We start from the raw sequence: 24,030 nt of genomic DNA, 5'->3' as shown, positions 1-24,030 counted from the left end.
CGATGGTCAGGCAGGAGCGTTGTCGTACAGGTGATGTTCAGGCAGGAGCGGGGTTGTCGTACAGGCGATGGTCAGGCAGGAGCGGGGTCGTACAGGCGGTGGTCAGGCAGGAGCGGGGTAATCGTACAGACGTGGGTCAGGCAGGAACTGGAGAGATGAGGAGGGGAGGCAGGGTGAGTGAGAGTAATCACAAACGGGGAACGGGAAAAAACACTACAAAATACGGGTAAGGAGATTGTAGGCTAGGCTATACTTTACCACAAGAGTATTATGGTAAGATCTGGCGATGAGTGGAGTGTAGACCAGGTTCTTGTAGAGGTTGAAGGTGATTGCAGAACGAGGGACAGGTGTGGTGATGATAATTGGAAACCGGTGAGTAGAGCCGCGCCAGCGTCATCGTCGGAGACGAGCGCGCCGTTCTTGTCTTTGCGCACGGGCCGATGTGCTGGGCATGTCGGGATCCGATTCTTCGTCACCGGAGAGGGAGGAGACTGCCGAGTCCGCGGAGCTGGCCGGAGACGGGGAACGCCCGGCAGTGGGGGGAAACTCCGGAGAGCCAGAGCGTTGTATGCCCGGGCTGATGCGACGTGCGGTAGAGCGCGTAGGACGCTCCGAGCGCGCAGCGGGCCCAGAGGGGAGAGAGGGAGAAGGTTGTGGAGGCGAGGGCATGCGAGCCGTAACAGGACCCCCCCCCCGAGGGGAGCCACCTGGCGACCGACCGGGGGCGTCAGGATGTGCCCTGTAGAAGTCCCGGAGGAGAGACGGGTCCATAATGAGCTGCCTGGAGATCCAGCTGCACTCCTCGGGGCCGTACCCCTCCCAATCCACCAGGTATTGGAACCCCCGACCCCGGCGGCGCACCTTCAGCAGCCGCCGAACCGTCCACTGGGGATGCCCGTCGACCATCTGGGGAGGCGGAGGAGCTGGGGCAGAAGGCATGAGAGGACTCGAGGAGACAGGTTTGATCTTGGACACATGGAATACAGGGTGTACCCGCATGGAAGCAGGGAGCTTAAGACGTACCGCAGCCGGGTTCAGGACACGGTCGATCTCGAAGGGCCCAACGAAGCGCGGAGCCAGCTTCTTGGAGGGGACCTGGAGCGGAAGATCAGCAGTGGAGAGGTAGACACGTTGACCGGGCCGATACGCCGGAGCAGGAGTGCGGCGGCGGTTGGCACCGCGGCAGGAGCGCTCGTTGGAGCGGAGCAGGGCCCTGCGGACCTCCCTCCAGACACGGCGACAGCGGCTGAGGTGGGCCTGGACGGAGGGGACGGAGGCCTCCGACTCCTGGAGAGAGAACAGCGGGGGCTGGTACCCGAGGGATGACTCGAACGGAGACCTGCCAGTGGCAGCGCTGGTCAGGGCATTGAGGGAGTATTCGACCCAGGGCAGGTCCTTGCTCCAGGAGGTGGGGTGGAGAGCCGACACACAGCGGAGAGCGGACTCCAGGCTCTGGTTGGCCCGTTCGGCCTGGCCGTTGGTCTGCGGGTGGTAGCCAGAGGAGAGGCTGATGGTGGCGCCTATCCCCTTGCAGAAGGCCCTCCAGACTTGGGAGGTGAATTGAGGCCCACGGTCCGAGACAATGTCTCCGGGGAGACCGTGGAGCCGGTAGACATGCTGGACGAGGAGCTCAGCTGTCTCCGCAGAGGACGGGAGCTTGGGGAGCGCCACCAGATGGACCGCCTTGGAGAACCGGTCCACCACGGTGAGGATGACCGTGTTGCCCCTGGAGGGGGGAAGACCGGTGATGAAGTCCAGGGCGATGTGGGACCAGGGACGGCTGGGGACCGGGAGAGGACGCAGGAGGCCAGCCGGGGGCTGGTGGGACGCCTTGCTGCGGGAGCAGACGGGACAGGCGACCACAAACTCCCGGACGTCGGACCTCATGGAGGGCCACCAGAACCGTCGGCTCAGGAAGGAGAGGGTGCGGTGAACCCCGGGATGGCACGCAAACCGGCTGGCATGGCCCTACTGGAGCACCCGGGACCGGACCGAGTCCGGCACGAAGAGCCGGCGAGGAGGAACGTTGGCCGGACTGGGTTGGGCGCGTTGGGCCTGCCTCACCACCGCCTCAATGTTCATAGTGATCACCCCTACGACACGCGAGGTCGGCAGGATGGTCTCAGGCTCCGCGGGGGGCGCCTCGGGCGCGTGGAGGCGGGACAGCGCGTCGGCCTTGGCGTTGCGGGAGCCGGGCCGGAAGGTGAGGGTAAAGTCGAACCTCCCTAGGAACTGCGACCACCGCGCCTGGCGGGAGTTGAGGCGCTTGGCCGCCCGGATGAAGGTCAGGTGCTTGTGGTCCGACCAGACGAGGGTGGTGTGTTCCGCGCCCTCAAGCCAATGGCGCCACTCCTCCAAGGCCCCCACCACCGCCAACAACTCCCTGTTCCCGATGTCGTAATTCACCTCAGCCGGGGTGAACCGGCGGGAGAGGAAGGCACAGGGGTGCAACTTCTGGTCCTCCACTGACCGCTGGGACAGAACAGCACCGATGCCGGTGTCCGATGCGTCAACCTCGACCACAAACTGCCTGGAGGGGTCAGGATGGAGAAGGACCGGAGCGGTGGTGAAGCGCTCCTTGAGCGCAGAGAAGGCGGCGCTGGCAGCCGGTGTCCAGATGAACGGACGCAGGGATGAGGTGAGGTGGGTGAGGGGAGCTGCTACCCGGCTGTAGTCCCGTATGAAACGGCGGTAAAAGTTAGCGAAGCCAAGGAAGCTCTGGAGTTGCCTCCGGGTAGAGGGTTGAGGCCATTCGACCACGGTCTTGATTTTGCGGGGGTCGGGTCGCGTCAGGCCTCCCTCCACAATGAGCCCCAGGAACTCCACTGACGCGGAGTGAAAGGTGCACTTCTCCGCCTTGATGTATAGGCGGTTCTCCCGGAGACGCTGGATTACCATGCGGACGTGTTGGACGTGCTCCTCAGCGCTCCTGGAGAACACAAGGATGTCGTCCAGGTAGAGAACCACAAATACGTCCAGCATGTCCCTGAGCACGTCGTTCATCAGGGCCTGGAAGACGGCGGGGGCGTTGGTGAGGCCGAAGGGCATGATGAGGTATTCGTAGTGGCCACGGGAGGTCTTGAAGGCGGTCTTCCATTCGTCCCCCTCACGGATACGCACCAGGTGATAAGCGTTTCTGAGGTCCAACTTGGTGAAGATGGTGGCACCGGTGAGGGGTTCAAAATTGGAGCTCATGAGGGGGAGTGGGTATTTATTCTTCACCGTGATGTTGTTGAGCAGCCTGTAGTCGATGCACGGCCTCAGGTCTCCTCCCTTCTTCTTTACAAAGAAGAACCCCGCTGCCACCTGGGAACGAGATGGTCGGATGAGGCCCTCGGCCAAGCACTCGGAGATGTAGGTGTCCATGGCAGCTTTCTCCGGGAGGGAGAGGTTGTAGAGACGACTGGCTGGGAGAGGGGCGCCAGGGTGGAGCTCGATGGCGCAGTCGTAGGGTCGATGAGGGGGAAGTGTGCGGGCGCGCTCCTTACTGAAGGCCTCCCCGAGGTCGTGGTACATCAAAGGGACCGTGGAGAGGTCAGGAGGAGCGGGACGGGGCCGGTCAACCCGAGTGGAGGTCTGAGCAGCTCGGAGGCAGCGGGCGTGGCAGGTGGTGCTCCAGCTGAGGATGCGCCCCGAGCTCCAGCAGACATGAGGGGTATGGAGTTCCAGCCAGGGCCTCCCTAAGATGAACGGAGCGTCGGGAGAGTGGATGACGAAGGGGCGGACGTTCTCCACGTGGTTACCCGAGACTGTGAGAGTGAGGGGCAGGGTCCGGTGCGTGATGGGACCCATGGGATGGCCATCCAGGGCGAAAGCCGAGAGGGGCCTCTCCAGAGGGGAGAGAGGGAGCGCCGCTTTGTGGGCGAACTTGACGTCCACGAAGTTCTCGTCGGCACCGGAGTCGATGAGGACAGGGACGGAGAGCGTGTGCCCCTGCCAGGCGAGGGTGACAGTGAACCTGGCGGCACGGGTCCGGGATAGAGGATGGATGAGCCGGCTTACTCGGTACCCCCTGGCGAGTGAGCCTACTCTTTTTGCCGCCCTGGGAGGTGCAGAGGAACAGGAGTCGACGGCGTGCGCTGGGCTAGCGCAGTATATGCATAGTCCGTTCTGTTCCCGGTGCTCACGCTCTGCAGGGGTCAGTCGGGTCCAACCCAGTTGCATGGGTTCCTCTCCAGCGGTGTTTGGGGGGGCGAGGGAGGCCGGGGCAGGCCGAGAGAGACCGGCAGAGGGAGGCGGAGACGGTCTGGGTGCGCTGTGGTGTTGGTGCGCCCGCTCGCGCCTGCGTTCCCGGTGGCGCTCGTCTATGGCTATGGAGAGGGAGACGAGTTGGTTCAGGGTCGCTGGTCTGTCTCCTCCAGCCAGGCTGTCCTTCATGGCGTCCCCCAGACCCCGTCGGAAGGCGCTGTATAGGGCAGACTCGTTCCAGGAGCAACGGGCAGCGAGGATGCGGAACTCCGTGGCGTAGTCCGCTACTGAGCTGGAACCCTGGGTGAGGGCGGAGAGAGCAGCGTCCGCGTCCTGTCCGTGGACGTCGTGGTCGAACACAGTCCTGAATTCTGCCACGAAGGCAGTGTAGTCCTGCATGTAGGCAGCTGCGCCCTCGCGACCCGCCATGACCCAACGGCGAGCCCGTCCCGTGGTCAGGTTGGCAATGTAGGCTATCCGAGCCGACGCAGTGGAGTACATGCTTGGCTGGAGGTCAAACACGTACTCACACTGCATGAGGAACTCCCGGCAGAGGGCGAACGTCCCGTCGTAGAGGGCCGGGGAGGCGAGATGGGGCTCCCGGTTTGGTGGAGCGGTGGGGTTCAGGAACGGAGCAAGGCGGGCACTGACCGCGGTGACCTGGTCGGACAGGGTGCAGACCAGAGTAGCGAAGCCCCTCAGTCGCTCGTCCTGGGCGTGCTGTTGGGCGGATACCTGCTGCAGTTGCTCAGCTTGGGTCCGTGGGAGGGCTTGGAGTAGTCCGGGAGGTGCAGGTCTCTCCTCCATGTTGGCTGGGTCCAAACTGGCCAGATCTTACTGTGAGGGTTTGGTTTTGGGACCCAGGCGCAACAGGAAAGGAGGAGGCAAGGAACGGTAAAGCCCGGAGGGGCGATTTAATAAGATCAAAAAGGGGGATGTGGTAGTCGTACAGCCGATGGTCAGGCAGGAGCGTGGTAGTCGTACAGGCGATGGTCAGGCAGGAGCGGGGTTGTCGTACAGGCGATGGTCAGGCAGGAGCGGGGTTGTCGTACAGGCGATGTTCAGGCAGGAGCGGGGTTGTCGTACAGGCGATGGTCAGGCAGGAGCGTTGTCGTACAGGTGATGTTCAGGCAGGAGCGGGGTTGTCGTACAGGCGATGGTCAGGCAGGAGCGGGGTCGTACAGGCGGTGGTCAGGCAGGAGCGGGGTAATCGTACAGACGTGGGTCAGGCAGGAACTGGAGAGATGAGGAGGGGAGGCAGGGTGAGTGAGAGTAATCACAAACGGGGAACGGGAAAAAACACTACAAAATACGGGTAAGGAGATTGTAGGCTAGGCTATACTTTACCACAAGAGTATTATGGTAAGATCTGGCGATGAGTGGAGTGTAGACCAGGTTCTTGTAGAGGTTGAAGGTGATTGCAGAACGAGGGACAGGTGTGGTGATGATAATTGGAAACCGGTGAGTAGAGCCGCGCCAGCGTCATCGTCGGAGACGAGCGCGCCGTTCTTGTCTTTGCGCACGGGCCGATGTGCTGGGCATGTCGGGATCCGATTCTTCGTCACCGGAGAGGGAGGAGACTGCCGAGTCCGCGGAGCTGGCCGGAGACGGGGAACGCCCGGCAGTGGGGGGAAACTCCGGAGAGCCAGAGCGTTGTATGCCCGGGCTGATGCGACGTGCGGTAGAGCGCGTAGGACGCTCCGAGCGCGCAGCGGGCCCAGAGGGGAGAGAGGGAGACGGTTGTGGAGGCGAGGGCATGCGAGCCGTAACAGTTATGACGTTTTCGCACAATACATTCATGCCTGCGGGGGGCTCTCGCTGCACTATCCACAAATTTAGTATACATCTCTCCCATTATTTATTTCAATCTTCTCACCTTTAAAATCACGTTTCATTCATAAAAACCATAGACATTTTAAAAATAAAAAACAGGTTTTTCCTTCTTTTTTTTCTAACCATCCCTCCGCGCCTCTCCTGAATTTCTTTGGGGCCCCCCAGGGGAGGCCCGCCTCACAGTTTGGGAATGCCTTGTCTAGAGTAACCAACTGAGCAGCCCTCAGTCCTTTCACTTTCCTTCGCGAACGGTCTTTGCAAACTATTTTTCAACTTGTTTCCGTTAGATTTGTGTTTGCACCAAACATTTGCAGAAATAAGCGAATGGTCTGAAAGTAGTTTGGTGAGCAGGACAGACGGTTGGCACGCGCACTCAGCTTAGAGAGTAGCAGAGGGACGGAGAGAAACAGATCGCTACGCACACACACATACAGTACGCACACACACACACACTCACACGCACACACTCACGCACGCCCCAGAGGGACAGAGTAGCAGAGAGGGAGAGAGACGCACACTGCCCCAACACACTGCCTCGACCCAACTAAAGTACCGGTACTAATAAAATGGGGTATTATACTGTTTTTGACGGCAGGGTATCGCAGTACCTTTCTAGTATCTGTATACAGTGCAACACTACTTCTGACTGAATAATAACGCTAACCTAGCTACTACGCGAAGCGTTCTAGCAGGAAGTTGTTTTTTGGTTGTTGTTTTTTTCACAACAAAAAATCGATTTTGGGGCAGCATGCCGATTAAAAAATCGTCACACAAAAATCGTGATTTGTAACAGAATCGATTTTTTCTCCCATCCCTAATATATAATATATACACACACACACACATATATATATATATATATATATATATATAGTCTTTCCGTCACAGGATTTTCTTTTTTGCTTGAACTTAGATTTATGGATGAATTCTATGGCCCGTCCAGATAAATCTTTATTTCTGGCTACGCCACTGAATTCGGCCCTTAGAGGTGTTAGGATCTAGGTGAAGGTGTTCTGATCTAGGTGAAGGTGTTCTGATCTAGGTGAAGGTGTTAGGATCTAGGTGAAGGTGTTCTGATCTAGGTGAAGGTGTTCTGATCTAGGTGAAGGTGTTAGGATCTAGGTGAAGGTGTTCTGATCTAGGTGAAGGTGTTAGGATCTAGGTGAAGGTGTTCTGATCTAGGTGAAGGTGTTAGGATCTAGGTGAAGGTGTTCTGATCTAGGTGAAGGTGTTCTGATCTAGGTGAAGGTGTTAGGATCTAGGTGAAGGTGTTCTGAGAAGACATAAAGGCTGGTGTGGCCCTGAGGTGCAGACTAACCGTGCCGCCTCCTTCCTCAGCTCCTGCTCCTGCTCCTGCTGCTGCCTCCTCTCCTGCGCCTCCTTCTCTCTCCTCAGCCTCTTCTCCAGCAGGGCTGCTCTCCTCAGCGCCATGTCCTCCTCCCCCTTCCCATCGTCCTGGAGGGGTGGGGAGAGAAACACAGCTCAGATATGATATATCAGCGTTTAGATACAGTATGGAGCAGCTGTGGCTCAGGAGGTAGAGCAGGTTGTCCAGTGATCGTAGGCTCAGCGGTTCAAATCCCGCCTGCTCCTGTCCACATGTCAAAGTGTCCTTGGGCAAAGACACTGAACCCCAAATTGCTCCCAAAGAGCAGGCTAGCACCTTGCATGGCAGATGCCGCCATTGGTGTGTGTGAAAGTGTGAATGAGAGGCCATTGTAATAGGCCATTTGGATAAAAGTGCAGTCCATTAACATTTTCCATATGGGGAAAAAACAAGGTCTGTAAGGGTGTGTGCATGTTTGTTATCCTTTCACTTCAAAAACCACACATTCTAAACCGCGATTGGTCTACTGTATACTACAGGGAGTGAAGACACATATTCCAGCAATCCAAATGTACATATGTGACCCCTTTTAACCATTGAAGTGTGTGTGGTTGTGTGTGTGTGTGTGTGTGTGTGGTCTCATCCTTTGGCCTAGATGCAGGGGGTGACTGTCCCAGATGAAGTCATTCATCAGTTCACCAGTCCAGCCAACCATACCAGCCACGTGCTCTACACAGTACACACTGAGGTCATTAAAATGGCTAAAAAATACAAAATGAAAACACAATTCTAAATATTCATATTTTGTGGTCTCTGGTTTACTTTCATAAGGTATCCTAGCTCTGAGATTCTTACCTTGTAGAAGAATCCACAGCACGTCTTCTGTTCCTCTCCGTGCGCCCCCCCCTCTCCGCCTCCGGTCTCCAGCCCATGACCGTCAAGGGGCTTCAGCACCGACAGGGGCACCTCCACCAGGTCCCGCCTCCCGGGGGGGTAAGCCCCGCCTCCGACGGGCGCCGTGGGGCAAGAGGTGGCGCCGTCTGACGGCGGCCGGAAGAGCATCTCCGCAGGCCGCCACGGGCTCGCACGCCCCTCCTCCTCCTTTGCTGTCCCTCCCGTTCTCCCCTCCCCTGCTCTCTTCTGCCTCCTCTCTCTGGCTGCCTCTGCGCCGGCGCTCTTCTCCTCCTCCTCCCTGCTCTCCTCTGTGTCTCTCTCCGCAGGTGCGTCCCGGCCCCCGGCCCCCCCCCTGCCGGCCCCGGGGCCCTGGTCGTGGCCCAGGTAGGCGAGGGAGCTGAGGGTCTGGCTGGCCCCGGGGCCCTGGTCGTGGCCCAGGTAGGCGAGGGAGCTGAGGGTCTGGCTGGGCGAGAAGCGCCGGAGCCTGGGCAGGCTGTCCACGGAGGGGGGCGTGTTGAGCATCCGGCTGAAGGGCGTGACCTTCAGGTCGCTGGTGCGCGGTGTACGCGGCGAGTGGGCGTGGAAGGAGGCGGGCCGGCGCTTGATGGCGTTGGGGGAGCGGTGGGGGGGGCGGGGCGAGCTGGAGGAGGTCAAGACGGGGGACAGAGAGCCCACGGACCCCCGGGCCGGGCTGCGGCCCGCCAGGCTGCTGCTGCGGAGCTCACGAAGCTGCCTGTGAGGGGACAGGACAGGGGTTAAGGACAGGGTTAGAATTTAGCATTATAAGCGTTATATGTTATTTACGATCATATACAACGGCCAATATCAAAGTTTCGTCAAACAGTGCACTCTCAAGATATAGCCCATCACCGCTAACACACTCAATGGATCCATAGGAACAAAATCCCTCAAAAGCACCATAAACTCTTTTTTTTTTTAAGACAGGAAACTCTCCGAGTGGTCACTGGTGGCCGTTGATGATGAACAAATGTACATGGGCATCGCCAAATCAGCTTATAATGCTAAATTCCAAACCTGTCCTTTAACACACACGCCAGAATCCCACCCCACTCACACACACACACACGTACACGTACACACTGGTCAGGTACCTGTGTGGGGAGGGAGCTGGGGCGGGTATGACCCAGGCCTGCTGGTTCTGGTGCTGGCTGTGCTGGTCCCTCATGGCCATGATCCTCTCCTGCTGCTGGGCCAGGCGCTGCATCTCTGTCTGCAGGAAGCCCAGCGAGGTGTTGAGCCTCTCGATGGAGCGTGTGTAGTCCGCCAGGTCCACCTCCCCTGGGCCCACGCCTGCACACAGAACAGGACACAGACAGAACCGGTCACAGCACTGTGGGTTTGGATCTGCATCTCCATTAGCACGTTACACAGGTACATCTATGTGCGGTCACCTGGGTCTCGGTTATTTTTCACACAGCAGCTGCCCACTCTGCTACATAGCACACACCCACTCAGGCAGTCTGTATATATATATTACATATTATGTTACAGTGAATGAAAAATCCGTATTGCTTAAGGGCATTACTTCACACACCAACTTCCGCTGGCTATTGCTATAATAATAGCGCACATTCTCAAATCCCAGTACTATACACAGGCCTGTAGCCAGCCTTGTGGAAGGAGGGTTTTTTGTTTTTTTCTTTCAAAAAAGTGGACCTTATCACAGTTTTCCCCCTCATTAGGGGCCGGGCAGCCTCAGCTGCTGGTTCCTCTTGTATTTCCCGTTGTTGTTGTTGCTGTTTTTGTTCGTGTTCTTCTTCTTAGGAAATCTGACTTCCCATGCATGAAAAATCAAACCATAATGTGCACATTAGTCCAGCACTATACCAGAAGTCCTCAACTGGCATTGGGGGCAAATAGTCTTGATGGTGGCCTTACAGCAACTGTCTAAAATGTAAATATTTAAAAAATCATAACAAATCAGCCATACATGCTATCACTTTGCAACCACCACCAAGCTGTAGGCCCAAGTGAGCAGAAAATTCCATATGCTTTGAGCTGGCAGGAATTACATGAAGTCCCTATCACTCTGTTTTTCTCAGAAACTGTAAAACCTATCAAACCCTACTCCAGCCTTGTGGAGGGTGGGGGGGGGGGGCGGACCTTTTGTCTTAAATTCTAGACCGTTGGTCGTGAGGGGGGGTTCGTTCGATCCACCAGACCCCCCCCCCCCCCCCTCCTTGCTACAGGCCTGTACTCTTCCCACATTTTTTTTCAACTGACACCCTAATTGCTACACTACATCTTCAGACTTTCCTCCACAAACGCTCTTCACAGATTTTCGAAATATCAAAAATTTGAGCCCACAGCGCATCAAAATCAAGCTCAATCAAGGTAAAACTGAGATAATGGTCATTTGTGATAAAACAGAAAGAGGGAGATTATCTACACATTTAAATACACTGGCACTAAACACCAAAAACCAGGTTAGAAATTGAGGTGTCATAGTCGATTCTCATCTCATCTTTGAATCTCATGTCAATAAAATAACTAGCGTATCTTTCTATCATTTAAGAAACATGGCAAAAGTACAATCCTTCCTTTCAAAGGCCGGCACTGAAAGACTTATGCATGCATTTATAACCAGCAGACTGGACTATTGCAATGCCCTCTTTTATGGCCTACCAAAGAAAACCATCAATCGTCTGCAAATTATACAAAACAAGTCCTTACAAAATCCAGACGGAGTGCTCACATCACACCCGTCCTGAAGGCTCTGCATTGGCTACCTGTCAGCTTCAGAATAGACTTTAAGATTCTTCTACTGGTTTATAAATCACTCCACAACCGTGCTCCAAAATATATGTCTGACATGCTTGTTAGATATACACCAGCAAGATCCCTGAGGTCCTCTGGTGCCGAACTTCTGACAGTCCCAGCAGCCAGGACGAAGAGGCATGGAGAGGCAGCCTTCTGCCACTATGCCCCCAGACTGGGGAACACTCTGCCAGAGAGCCTCAGATTGACTGAGACCCTGGAGACGTTCAAGCGAGACCTCAAAACGTATCTATTTAATCTCGCCTTTTAAACACCTCGCTGTATTGTCTGTTGTTGTTTTGATTTGTCTGTTATTGTTTCATGTCGTGTTTCTGTAAAGCACATTGCGTTGCAATTTGCAGGAAATGTGCTATATAAATAAAGTATTGATTGATTGATTGAAAATGTTTTACTGTAAACAGTACTGTACTGTATGCAGCTACTGCAAATACCCGCTCAATACATCTCCAAAGTTCATGAAAAACTAGAAAAATGGCATAGCAGCTAAATGCCTCCACCCAACAATGCAACATCCAAACAATTGCAGTTAACCTAACTAACCCTTACCGCTAACCTAACCTAACCCTAATGCTAATGCTAGCTAACGCTAACTCTAATGCTAACGTTAATGCTAACACTAGCTAGCTAAAGCTAGTTTTAGTGTTAAGCTGAATCCCAAATCGCGCACTTAGGCGAAAGTGCAGAGCACTCGCGGCCTTGTGGCCTTACATGCGCGTTCCCGCTAAGTCCACAAGGGCTCAGGGTAGTTCCAAAACGGAATTGATAGGTCCACAAGTGCGCCACGCCGCCATTTTGCGCACTGTAACGCACTTACCGAAAGTCCGCAATTTCACGGATTTAGGAGCAGAAAATACCCACAGCCCACCGCGTCTCATGTGACACAGTGCTTGAGTGCATCCGAGTCATGATCCGAGTGCATCACACATAAATGATGACATTTGCAGATAACACAACATTTATCTTGAAATCCACATGCTGCAAACATATCACCCAACCTCATTTTTTAATTATTATTAAATTAAAACAGACGTCAATCGGTCAATTTGCAGAGCTGAAGGGAGCGTCAGAGCAGCCTCTGCGTCGGAGGAACGCGGCAGCCAATGAAAACGAAGTGGGAGGGGCATTGAGCATAACTGGGAGTGCTGTCCCATTTAATTCACGGCCCTGCACCCTCTGGCCCTTCCAGCTGACGTCAATTAAGTGCTCAGGCCTCAGGCCACAAGTGCGAGGGGCCGCAAGTGCGGTTTGCGCACTCAGATTGGGATTCCGCTTTAGAATTATACATTAGCTAGCTAGAGTTAGCATTAGCTAGCTAGCGTTAGCATTATCGTTAGCATTAGCGTTAGCTAGATAGCATTAGCGTTCAAAAGTGCCTTTTGTGATGTCACGGTAACCTTGACCTTTGATATTGGAATACCAAAATCTAATCCAATTAATCTAATTAAGTCCAACTGGACATTTTGGCCAAATATGTACAAATTCTGTCAAGCCGTTCTTCAGAAATATATCAGCAGGCCAAAAACACCTTTTGTGAGGTCAGTGACCTTTGACCCCCACAATGTAATCAGTTAATCCTTGAGTCCAACTGGACATTTTACCCAAATATTAATAAATTCTGTTTAGCCTTTCTTGAGATATTGTGTTCATAAGGCCAAAAACACATTTTGTGAGGTCACAGTGACCTGTGAACATTTGTACCAAAGGGGAAGAAATTCCGTCAATGCATTCCCGAGATATTGCATTAACAAACATCAGACGGATGGACGGACGGACTGACGGACGGACAACCCGAAACCATAATGCTATCGCCTGGCGGAGGCATAAAAATGACACAATTTTCATGACATGGTAGATGTTGTGTGAAAATCTTCAGAATTTTATCTCAAAAACTTCAAAAACTGTATTTTTGACAGTATTTTGAAGTCTGTCACCTCAAACTACTGCTGTTCGTACAGGAAAAAATACACTATCCACAATCCTATAGTCCAACAGCAATGTCTCCACCAATCAGAGATGTTAATAATAATAATAATAATAATAATAATAATAAATGAGATTTATATAGCGCCTTTCTAGACACCCAAGGATGCTTTACAAGAACAGAGAAGACAGACAAAACAACAGACAGGACTAACAACACAGGGTAAGCTAACTGAGGAGTTAACTGGCTAACTATAGGCCCAAGGCCTGGGCAAACAGGTGGGTTTTGACGGCTGATTTGAATGAGTCCAGGGTAGGGGCGTTACGTATCTCGGAGAGGAGGGAATTCCAGAGGGTGGGGGCAGCCACACTGAAGGCTTTGTCCCCAAAGGTGCGTCGGCTGGTGCAGGGGGTGGAGAGCAGACCCATGTTTGTTGACTGCAGGCTTCGGGATGGAGTGTGTTGGTGGAGGAGGTCCGATAGGTACTGGGGGGCCAGGGAGTGGAGGGAGGAGGAGGAGTTTGTAGGAGATGCGAAATTTCACAGGGAGCCAGTGAAGGTGGATGAGAGTGGGGGTGATGTGCTGCCAGGGCTTGGTGTGGGTGAGAACCCTGGCGGCTGAGTTCTGGACATACTGGAGTCTGTCCAGGATTTTACTGGGTACCCCGAACAGGACTCCATTACAGTAGTCCAGACAGCTGGTGATGAATGCATGGATGGCGGCGGTGTTGGAGAGTGATGGCCGGAGTCAGGAGATGTTTTTGAGGTGGAAAAGGCAGATTTGGTGACGGATATGATATGTGACTGGAAGGAGAGGGTGGAATCCAGGATGACGACCAGGTTGCGGACTTCAGGGGATGGGGAGATGGAGCAGCCATCGACCTGGAGGAGAAAATCCCCAACCTTCCGGAGCAGCGCCTTAGATGCCACAACCATGAGCTCTGTTTTCTACTGTTAAGTTTGAGTAGATTGGATGACATCCATGATTTTATTTCCTGTAGGCAGTTGACTAGGGACTGGGGGGGAAGCTGAGTGAATGGTGTAGTGCTGAGATAGAGCTGAGTGTCAATAGCGTAGCAGAGGAAATTGAGTCCATGATGGCGAATGATCTGACCGAGGGGGAGCATGTAGATGGTGAAGAGGAGGGGCCCAAGGACAGAGCCTTGAGGCACGCCGTGATTGACTGGGGCAGGGGGAGAGCTGGAGCCGTTTATGGTGACAAACTGCATCCTGTTGGCGAGATATTACTGAAACCAGGTGAGAGCAGTACCTCGGTGAGGCCGAGGTGGTCGGAGAAGTGGTTGAGGAGGATGGAGTGGGAGACAGTGTCAAAGGCAGCTGAGAGGTCCAGGAGGATGAGTATGCTGATATTGCCGGAGTCTGCAGCGATGAGGAGGTAGTTTGTGATCTTGATGATGGCGGTCTCAGTGCTGTGATGTTTTCTGTAGGCAGATTGTAGGGTTTCATAGAGCTCGTGGTTGGACATGTGCTGATGGAGTTGGGCGGCGACTGCTCTTTCCAGGATCTTACTGAGGGAACCATCCGATTTGGAGGACTCTCAGATCCGATTTCAGGGACAATTGCATGGGGCACGAAATCGGATGGGAAATAGTCCCCCCAATCGGATCGGGGCCGTTTCGCCATCCGACTTCAGGTACAATATCCGATTCCAAGTACATTCTTGTCCGAGATGAAATCGGACGGGCCGAGAGGAAATCGGACGGAGCTGCGCCGACCGCGAACGTCCGCCGGGGGGCGCCACCTTCGCCGCTGACTATCCGATTTCAGGGACTCCGTCCGACTTCAGGGACATTCAATGGGAAAAGCCTTCTGACCGGTCCAGCGAGCCCCCCCGACCGCCGCTGACCGCCGCTGACCACCCGCCCGATCCGATTTCAGGGACTCCGTCCGACTTCAGGGACATTCAATGCGAAAAGCCTTCTGACCAGTCCAGCGAGCCCCCCCGACCGCCGCTGACCGCCGCTGACCGGCCGCCCGATCCGATTTCAGGGACTCCGTCCGACTTCAGGGACATTCAATGGGAAAAGCCTTCTGACCGGTCCAGCGAGCCCCCCCGACCGCCGCTGACCACCCGCCCGATCCGATTTCAGGGACTCCGTCCGACTTCAGGGACATTCAATGCGAAAAGCCTTCTGACCGGTCCAGTGAGCCCCGCTGACCACCCGCCCGATCCGATTTCAGGGACTCCGTCCGACTTCACGGACATTCAATGCGAAAAGCCTTCTGACCGGTCCAGTGAGCCCCGCTGACCACCCGCCCGATCCGATTTCAGGGACTCCGTCCGACTTCACGGACATTCAATGCGAAAAGCCTTCTGACCGGTCCAGTGAGCCCCGCTGACCGCCGCTGACCACCCGCCCGATCCGATTTCAGGGACTTCGTCCGACTTCAGGAACATTCAATGCGAAAAGCCTTCTGACCGGTCCAGCTAGCCCCCCCGACCGCCGCTGACCGCCGCTGACCACCCGCCCGATCCAATTTCAGGGAATCCGTCCGACTTCAGGGACATTCAATGCGAAAAGCCTTATGATCGGTCCAGTGAGCCCCGCTGACCGCCGCTGACCACCCGCCCGATCCGATTTCAGGGACAATTGCATGGGGCACGAAATCGGATGGGAAATAGTCCCCCCAATCGGATCGGGGCCGTTTCGCCATCCGACTTCAGGTACAATATCCGATTCCAAGTACATTCTCGTCCGAGATGAAATCGGACGGGCCGAGAGGAAATCGGACGGAGTCCTTCAAATCGGACGGAGCCGCGCCGACCGCGAACGTCCGCCGGGGGGCGCCACCTTTGCCGCTGACTATCCGATTTCAGGGACTCCGTCCGACTTCAGGGACATTCAATGGGAAAAGCCTTCTGACCGGTCCAGCGAGCCCCCCCGACCGCCGCTGACCGCCGCTGACCACCCGCCCGATCCGATTTCAGGGACTCCGTCCGACTTCAGGAACATTCAATGCGAAAAGCCTTCTGACCGGTCCAGCGAGCCCCCCCGACCGCCGCTGACCACCCACCCGATCCGATTTCAGGGACTCCGTCCGACTTCAGGGACATTCAATGCGAAAAGCCTTATGATCGGTCCAGTGAGCCCCGCTGACCGCCGCTGACCACCCGCCTGATCCGATTTCAGGGACTCCGTCCGACTTCAGGGACATTCAATGCGAAAAGCCTTCTGACCGGTCATTTCTCTATCTCTTACCCAATGGGCTGTTTTGCAATTTCACCTATATGACAACTTTTTTTAAGGGCTTAAAAGTGAATGAATGTGAACTGGGGGCCCTAAAATAGGCCCTCAGAGGTGAAAGTGTGGTGATTGGACATTCGGTTTAAATTTGGTGAATGTTTGTTGCTTGCTAAAACTAACATAACTACAACCAAAAGAGTAACACAAGAGAAGCTTCACATCAAACCAATAAACAACCAAACCAAACCAAGCTCTACCAACCAGAGCCCTGCCACAGCTCAGGCAGGTAAGAAAGAACTGAGGACAAATAGGACTATTTATAGGAAGGGAGGGACCAGGTTGATTGAAGTAGTTAATTGGAAACAGGTGAGAACTGATGACTTGAACCAGGCGCGCGCCCTGAGAGTTTGGAGATGGAGAACAGTAGAGGGAGACAAAAACAACCACACAACAAAACCAAACAGGTAGGCCTAACAAAACAACAGAACACACATATGTAACACTCCCCCCCATAAAGAGTTAGCCCACGGCTAACGATAAATCAACCTCCCCTTCACATACACTACAATAGTCCAACAATAGTCCAACAAAAGTCCAACAAATCCTACAGACTATCCCCGAGAAAGGGCATCAGCAAATACATTTTCAGCGCCCTTTTTGTGACGAATAGTCAAATTATAGCTCTGAATAATCAGAGACCAGAGCATTAGTCGCTGGTTGTGGTTATGCATCTGATGCAAAAAAAAACAAAGGGTTGTGATCGGTGTAAACAACCACAGGTTCCACACTACCCCCCACATAGACTTCAAAAAATTGGAGTGCGAGCAGCAAGGCCAATGTTTCTTGCTCAATCGTGGAGTAGCGACTCCCTCCCAGTCTGACACCCACTGAACTTCTTTGAGAAGTACCCTACGGGATGGACAAAACCATCTGGGTCCATCTGAGTCAAAACTGCACCAGCACCAGTAGAACTTGCATCCACCTCAAGAGAAAAGGGGGTGCTAAAACTAGGAGCACTCAGTACTGGGGCATTACACAGCAGAGCTTTACAGCTGTCAAAAGCTACTTGGCATTTCTCTGACCACCTGTAAGGCACCAAGGGACTGATTAAATCAGTCAGAGGAGCTGCAACAGTAGAAAAGTTTCTACAGAAACCTCTGTAGTAACCCACCATGCCTAGAAACCGGCGCAGCTCACGTCGAGTGGTTGGCACAGTGAAGGAGGCTATAGCAGCAACTTTGGCCTCCAGAGGGCGCACTTGACCTCCGCCCACCTGCTTACCAAGATATGTAACCGTCGCTTTCCCGAACTCGCACTTCGCCAAGTTCAGTGTCAGAGACGCATCAGCCAGACGCTGGAAAACTGTCCTCAGCGAGGATACATGATTTTCCCAATCTGAGGAGTGAACCACCACATCATCCAAATAAGCCTTACAATTAGGCACACCAGAAAAAACTATATTGACCAGTCTTTGGAATGTGGCCGGAGCATTCCTCATACCAAAAGCCATTACTGTATACTGCAGAAACGAGTCAGGGGTCACAAAAGCACTGATATCAGAAGCACGGGAGGAAAGGGGAACTTGCCAATACCCTTTTAATAAGTCTAGCTTAGTAACAAAACAAGCCGATCCTATCGTGTCAACACAGTCATCTACCCGGGGCATAGGAAACAAGTCAGGAATAGTGACTTGGTTGACCTTGCGATAATCCGTGCAGAATCAAACCGTAGAGTCTGGTTTCGGTACCAATAAACAAGGAGAACTCCATGGACTGGAACTGGGACGTGCTAAACCATGCTCTATCAAATAAGCGACTTCCTGTTCCATCAGAGCTCTCTTTGTGGAATTTACCCTATACGGATGTTGTTTGATAGGTCTTGCCTCACCCACAGCGATATCGTGCTGTAAGACCGTCGTGCGGGTGGGTACATCTCCAAACAAACAGGAAAAATCTGAAATCAGCTGAAATATATCAGCCTCCTGTTCTTTACTGAGATGTAGCATCAAAGAGGGAAGGTTCAGCAACATAGCAGAGTTGCACAACCGAGGGGTCTGCTGCTGGACATTACGCATACTCAGACCATCCTCGTTGCTCACTGGGAGAGGAGCGCTAGCGCTCACAGCAGCCGGAGAAGCAACCGCGGCCGCAACCACCACGGGCACACTCTGGGTCTCACACATACCTTCACCTCTAGAATAAAAACGCTTTAACATGTTAACATGACATACTCTGTGTTTACGTCTTCTGTCAGGGGTCTTAACCACATAATCAGTCTTGTTTAATCTCCGGTCAATAGCATATGGCCCTGAAAAACGAGCACACATAGAAGAACCAATAGTCGGTAATAAAACCAAAACTAAATCACCAGGCTCAAAAGAACGCGAAAGAGCGTTCTTGTCAAACTGCCTTTTCATGCTACCCTGAGCAGAAGCAAGATTATCCTTAGCCATCTGAGAGGCATCATGTAGTCGTTCTCTGAAACGGCTCAAATAAGAAAGCATGTTTCTTTGTTTAGGTGAACTCTCCCCCATCAGCTGGTCCTTTAATACCCTCAAAGGACCCCTCACGGTGTGACCAAAGACCAGCTCTGCTGGGCTAAAACCTAGCGACTCTTGTACAATTTCCCTTACCGCGAATAAAGCTAGGGGAACACCTTCATCCCACTCCCTACCGCTCTCCATACAGTATTTTCGCAACACTGATTTAAATGTCTGATGCCACCTCTCGAGTGCCCCTTGGGACTCAGGGTGGTAAGCGCTGGAGATTCGATGTGAAACAGCCAGTGATGTTAGGACTTGCTCAAATACACCTGAAAGGAAGTTGGTACCTTGATCGGTTTGGACCACCTTAGGAAGACCAAACGTAGAAAAAAACTTGATCAGGGCCTTTACTACTGCCTGGGATGTTATTTTCCTAAGAGGGATCGCTTCAGGGTATCGGGTGGCTACACACATAATAGTTAACAGGAATTGGTTTCCAGACTTAGTTTTGGGCAAGGGACCAACACAATCGACACTCAGTGTCGATTCAAAACGCGATCTCCACCTCCGCATCAGGAGATTGTTCTCCACAAAATAAACTGCCTCCTTGTTTTTAGCCGCCTCTGAATCAAGCGCAGCAGCAAAGCACTTGGCTAAATCAGCATCCTCCTTCTGAGCAGCGATAAGATTACTGCGGGTCATGGGCAGCTGTGTTGTCTCAGAAACAAGGCTGTTACACTGAAGCAAACTCGGAACGTTGGTCTCAACAGCAGGCCGAGTAGACACTGGTGGACCTGGGGAAACAGGCTGGTCAGACAACGCAGTCGCGAACATGGTGTCCGACAGATCAACCGCTTCTCCCGATCTACGTGCCTGAGCACGAGTGACCATACATACAGAGAATACGTCAGGGAAATCCTGAGCTAACACATCGGGCTGCGTAACAGTGGGGCGCTCTAAAACCTCCAACATTGGGATCACCTTTCCACCAGCGATATCATTCCCTAACAGAAATGTCACTCCCTTCACTGGCAAAGACGGACACACGCCCACCATAAACACTCCTTTGACCAAGTCACAGGCTAGATGCACCTGGTGGAGGGGCATAGACACAAACCCCATTTCGATGCCCTGCACCAGAATACTAGAGCCGCTGATCGACTCAGAGAAGGGCAACACATCAGACAAAATAAACGACTGCGCTGCTCCGGTGTCTCTCAGTATACGTACAGGGCACCGGTCTGACACCTCACCACTGAGGGACACAAACCCATCTATTACAAATGGTGCGTAACTAGAGTCTAAGGAGTCACACACCCCATCTGAAGGTAATGACACGGGGCTAGTCAACATTTGCACTAGACCAACCTCTTTTGGTCGCTTACTGGGCTGCGCTAACTTGCGTTTTAGCAAGAAACAGTCAGCTCGGATGTGACCAGTCTGATGACAGTGCCAACACTCCCGTTCCTCGCTAGTGCGGGTAGAAAATGGGCTGGGCGGACTAGTCTGCGCTTTCACTGGAGCAGAGGGGTAAACCCTACCATCATTACGAGAACTGCCAAAGGTTTGCTTATGGGTTAAGACAAACTCGTCAGCGAGCACAGCAGCTTGCGCTAACGTCGACACTTTCTGTTCATTTAGATATGTAACAAGCCGGTCTGTGAGGCTATTTTTAAATTCTTCTATAAGAATCAACTCGGACAGAGACTTAAAATCGGTTACATAGCTGGCTTTACACCATCGATTAAACTGAGTCTCCTTTTCACGGGCGAACTCAACGAAAGTTTTACCAGGCAACTTTTTGTGCCCTCTAAACTTTTGCCTATATGCCTCAGGCACTAATTCATATGCGCGGAGCACAGCTTTCTTTAGCACCTCATAGTGCAGACTGTCTTCCAGAGACAGAGAGGACAGAATCTCTTGCGCTTTCCCTGTCAATTTGCATTGAAGCAATATAGCCCAGACCTCTTTAGGCCACTGCAGAGAGGTAGCAACTCGCTCGAATGCATTAAAATACGAGTCTACCTCATCCTCACGAAACTGAGGTACAAGGGCTATGTGTTTACTAACATTAAACCCCCCACCGAACGTAGAGGAATCGGCTACCATGGGCTTAGCAGGACTAGAGGGAACAAAACCGGCAGTTGCAGCAGCGGCCGCCAACTCCAATTCCTTCAGTTTCACCTCCATTTCCGTTTCCAGTTTACGCATAGCCAACCGGTGACTGTACTCAGCTTCTCTTTCTCTCTCCCGCGCCTCAAGCTGTAACTGAGCCATGCGAAGCCTGTGTCCGGCATCGCTCCCTTCAGGAGTAGAGTGTAGAGAAGTGGGCTGATTCACAGCAATACGAGGTCTAGTCTCCACTTTAGGAGCTCCATCCGACCCAGCGGACCCCTCAGGCGCCTCCACCTCCTCAAACACCTCCTTCTCCTCATCCTCTAGGTCGCATAACCCTGCAGACGGGGCAGCAATGACACCGGCGCCAGTACACAGCACCTTATAATCAACCAGCAGACGTAATACAGCCTCCTTCAACTCAGCCTTAACCAAACTTCGCGATAACGTAACCTCAAAATGGGCTGCAATAGCATGCAAGTCCTCCTTCCTACAGAGGTCAACCCCCTCCACAGAAGGATCACTGAGAAACTCCTCAAGCTCAAAAGCACTCATGTCAAATGTGTTCACACGACACCCAAACCACAACACTGCTAACCTAACAGCCTACACGACGTGCACACTGCACACCAACATCCACCAACCCATTGCATGAAAGGATCAAAGATCCCGGACGAGCCCCCATTTATGTTACGCCCCCTGGTGGCCCGAGGAAGCAGAGCGCAACATAAAACAATGGGTTGGACAGATGAGGGTGCAGTCACACAAAACCAGGACAACCAAAATAGGCAATAATGAATTTAATAGCAACACAGGGAACAGAGAGGACTAACAGTGGCACCAAACAAAAGCATAATCCGAAATAAAACCCCACCCCCCCTTTACAGGTGCTGGGCACCTCAAAGTACAGTGGGTGGTGCGCACTCTAAACTGGGGTGTTAGACAGCAGGTAATCCTACGTGTGTGTGGAGATGTAGACCCAGGGTATCTCAACTAGTCATCTGCCCCTGTGTGCACAAAAACATACAAAGGGTTAAATCACAGACAATAACTAAAGCTGTTTAACCAACTAACATAACTACAACCAAAAGAGTAACACAAGAGAAGCTTCACATCAAACCAATAAACAACCAAACCAAACCAAGCTCTACCAACCAGAGCCCTGCCACAGCTCAGGCAGGTAAGAAAGAACTGAGGACAAATAGGACTATTTATAGGAAGGGAGGGACCAGGTTGATGAAGTAGTTAATTGGAAACAGGTGAGAACTGATGACTTGAACCAGGCACGCGCCCTGAGAGTTTGGAGATGGAGAACAGTAGAGGGAGACAAAAACAACCACACAACAAAACCAAACAGGTAGGCCTAACAAAACAACAGAACACACATATGTAACATCGGATCAGAGTGTCCTTGAAATCGGATGGACCAAATCGTCAATATCTCCAAAGTTGCTTGTGCTAGGAGGCTGGTATCACAGTATGTTCATACCTCCATGGTACTCTGTTAGTGTGCTGAGTGTCGAGGCAATCCGAGCAATATGAATTTTGACCAAAATCCATAAGCTGCCTGGAGTCTAAAATTCAACTTCCTCCGATCCTTCCGATATCCGGAGGGCTTGTTTCTTATGGCAAGATGATGCTGCAGTTACGATATGAACCTCCTAGCCCAAGCCACTTTGGAGATGTTGACCGTTTGGCCCATCCGATTTCAGGGACACCTTGATCCGATTTCGAGGACACTGTCCTTGAAATCGGATCAGAGTGTCCTTGAAATCGGATGGACCAAATCGTCAATATCTCCAAAGTTGCTTGTGCTAGGAGGCTGGTATCACAGTACGTTCATACCTCCATGGTACTCTGTTAGTGTGCTGAGTGTCGAGGCAATCTGAGCAATATGAATTTTGACCAAAATCCATAAATCAGCTGCCTGGAGTCTCAAATTGAACTTCCTCCGATCCTTCCGATATCCGGAGGGCTTGTTTCTTATGGCAAGATGATGCTGCAGTTACGATATGAGCCTCCTAGCCCAAGCCACTTTGGAGATGTTGACCAAACGTTTGGTCCATCCGATTTCAGGGACACCTTGATCCGTTTTCGAGGACACTGTCCCTGAAATCGGATCAAGTGTCCTTGAAATCGGATTGACCAAATCGTCAATATCTCCAAAGTTGCTTGGGCTAGGAGGCTCATATTGTAACTGCAGCATCCCCTTGCCATAAGAAACAAGCCCTCCAGATATCGGAAGGATCGGAGGAAGTTAAATTTGAGACTCCAGGCAGCTTATGGATTTTGGTCAAAATTCATATTGCTCAGATTGCCTCGACACTCAGCACACTAACAGAGTACCATGGAGGTATGAACATACTGTGATACCAGCCTCCTAGCACAAGCAACTTTGGAGATATTGACGATTTGGTCCATCCGATTTCAAGGACACTCTGATCCGATTTCAAGGACAGTGTCCTCGAAATCGGATCAAGGTGTCCCTGAAATCGGATGGGCCAAACGGTCAACATCTCCAAAGTGGCTTGGGCTAGGAGGTTCATATCGTAACTGCAGCATCATCTTGCCATAAGAAACAAGCCCTCCGGATATCGGAAGGATCGGAGGAAGTTGAATTTTAGACTCCAGGCAGCTTATGGATTTTGGTCAAAATTCATATTGCTCGGATTGCCTCGACACTCAGCACACTAACAGAGTACCATGGAGGTATGAACATACTGTGATACCAGCCTCCTAGCACAAGCAACTTTGGAGATATTGACGATTTGGTCCATCCGATTTCAAGGACACTCTGATCCGATGTTACATATGTGTGTTCTGTTGTTTTGTTAGGCCTACCTGTTTGGTTTTGTTGTGTGGTTGTTTTTGTCTCCCTCTACTGTTCTCCATCTCCAAACTCTCAGGGCGCGCGCCTGGTTCAAGTCATCAGTTCTCACCTGTTTCCAATTAACTACTTCAATCAACCTGGTCCCTCCCTTCCTATAAATAGTCCTATTTGTCCTCAGTTCTTTCTTACCTGCCTGAGCTGTGGCAGGGCTCTGGTTGGTAGAGCTTGGTTTGGTTTGGTTGTTTATTGGTTTGATGTGAAGCTTCTCTTGTGTTACTCTTTTGGTTGTAGTTATGTTAGTTGGTTAAACAGCTTTAGTTATTGTCTGTGATTTAACCCTTTGTATGTTTTTGTGCACACAGGGGCAGATGACTAGTTGAGATACCCTGGGTCTACATCTCCACACACACGTAGGATTACCTGCTGTCTAACACCC

The 24,030-nt window shown here is 52.5% G+C and overlaps 1 protein-coding gene across 1 annotated transcript in view; it reads right to left on the bottom strand.

The window, feature by feature from the left end:
* Positions 1-24,030, bottom strand: part of camsap2b (calmodulin regulated spectrin-associated protein family, member 2b) — a gene marked incomplete at both ends in the record, with an annotated part of 190,165 nt that overhangs the window by 57,793 nt on the left and 108,342 nt on the right. The window contains 3 exons of the mRNA XM_084457876.1: positions 7,340-7,476; positions 8,204-8,975; positions 9,355-9,553. Coding sequence (XP_084314002.1) covers positions 7,340-7,476; positions 8,204-8,975; positions 9,355-9,553 — 1,108 coding nt within the window. The remainder of the gene's footprint in view (positions 1-7,339; positions 7,477-8,203; positions 8,976-9,354; positions 9,554-24,030) is intronic.

The sequence above is a fragment of the Borostomias antarcticus genome (genome assembly GCF_949987555.1).
Source record: "Borostomias antarcticus genome assembly, chromosome: 24".
In the NCBI taxonomy this organism is placed as follows: Eukaryota; Metazoa; Chordata; class Actinopteri; order Stomiiformes; family Stomiidae; genus Borostomias; species Borostomias antarcticus.
The sequence above is the reverse complement of the archived record's forward strand: the minus strand, read 5'-3'. Positions and strand labels throughout refer to the sequence as shown.